This window comes from Myotis brandtii, unplaced genomic scaffold, assembly GCF_000412655.1.
Source record: "Myotis brandtii unplaced genomic scaffold, ASM41265v1 scaffold561, whole genome shotgun sequence".
NCBI classification, from domain to species: Eukaryota; Metazoa; Chordata; class Mammalia; order Chiroptera; family Vespertilionidae; genus Myotis; species Myotis brandtii.
Genome location: NW_005370085.1, coordinates 1,533,314 through 1,534,402, shown reverse-complemented (window position 1 = coordinate 1,534,402; position 1,089 = coordinate 1,533,314). Strand labels below are relative to the sequence as shown.

Here is a 1,089-nt window from a genome sequence, read left to right as displayed (position 1 = left end):
CACGTCGTTCTCGGTGCTGTAGTGCGTGCTGAGGACTTGCGGGGCGAAGCCCGCGGGGCAGTGCTGGACGCAGCTCTTCTCGTGCAGGGAGAAGCCTTCCTCGCACACTGCCGGGGGGAGAGGGGGCGGGGTGAGCCCAGGGCCAGCGCGGTCCCCACAGTCCCCGGGAGCTCCCGGCCCCAGCACGGTGTCACCCCAAGGGATTCAGCATCCCTTCAGACCCCCTTCCTCCCACAGCATGGCTTGGGACAAGCACCCCGTGTCCCCGAGTGTCAGACCCCAAACCCAACAGCACCCACTACTGACCCACACAGGCCTGGCTGGACGTAAGCATCTTGCAGCCGCTGCTCTCGGGCGGCGTGGGCAGCCCCTCGGGCGCCGTGCCATACAGCACGAGGGTGAACTTGGTCAGCGTACCTATTCCAGGTGGGGGAGGAGGCCAGAGTGAGCGGCCCTGGGACCCCACGGGGACCCTGGCCCCCCCTACCCTCGAGTGTCCCCCATACCATAGTTGTTAGCTTCGCTGGTGTTTTCAATCTCCAGGACCCACTCGCCAGAGGGGTTCTCATCCCAGGAATGGGTTGTCATGAAGGCCCAGTCATTAAACCCATCCGCCGAGTAGTCATGTGGCCTGGGGGAGCAGGGTGCACACAGGCGTCTCAAGCCCGGGGGGACCCCAGCCGGGAGCCCCAAACCCACCACACACCCTCCCCCTGCAACACCAACCCCGCCGCAGGGCTGGAAACGCCTGCTGGCTCTGACTCCCGTTAGGCCAGATAGTCTTAACCAGAAGCTTCTGGAAATGTGCGAGGGCAGGCACGCAGACGTGCATGTGGTGGGTGGAATCGGGGATTCCTGCAATATGGACAGTCCCACAGGGCGAAACCATCCCTGCCAAAATGCCAGCAGGGGGAGCATTCGGCGGCCATCAGGACTAGGTGAGTGAATGAGTGAGCGAGTGAATGAATGAATGCGTGCGGGCCTGAGGGGAGGATGGGCCGTGCAGGGGAGGGGACGGGGCAAGCACCTGGCGGCCAGCAGAGTGGAGCGGGTGCCCATGGGGCTGACCAGGTGGATGGCCAGGTGGGC

General features: G+C 64.8%; 1 protein-coding gene across 1 annotated transcript in view; it reads right to left on the bottom strand.

The window, feature by feature from the left end:
• The window catches only part of FURIN (furin (paired basic amino acid cleaving enzyme)), an 8,532-nt gene that overhangs the window by 1,988 nt on the left and 5,455 nt on the right, over nucleotides 1-1,089 (bottom strand). The window contains exons 9-12 of the mRNA XM_014549591.1: nucleotides 1,028-1,086; nucleotides 507-631; nucleotides 307-417; nucleotides 3-107 (exon numbers count right to left, since the gene is read on the bottom strand). Of these exons, the coding sequence (XP_014405077.1) occupies nucleotides 3-107; nucleotides 307-417; nucleotides 507-631; nucleotides 1,028-1,086 (400 nt within the window). The remainder of the gene's footprint in view (nucleotides 1-2; nucleotides 108-306; nucleotides 418-506; nucleotides 632-1,027; nucleotides 1,087-1,089) is intronic.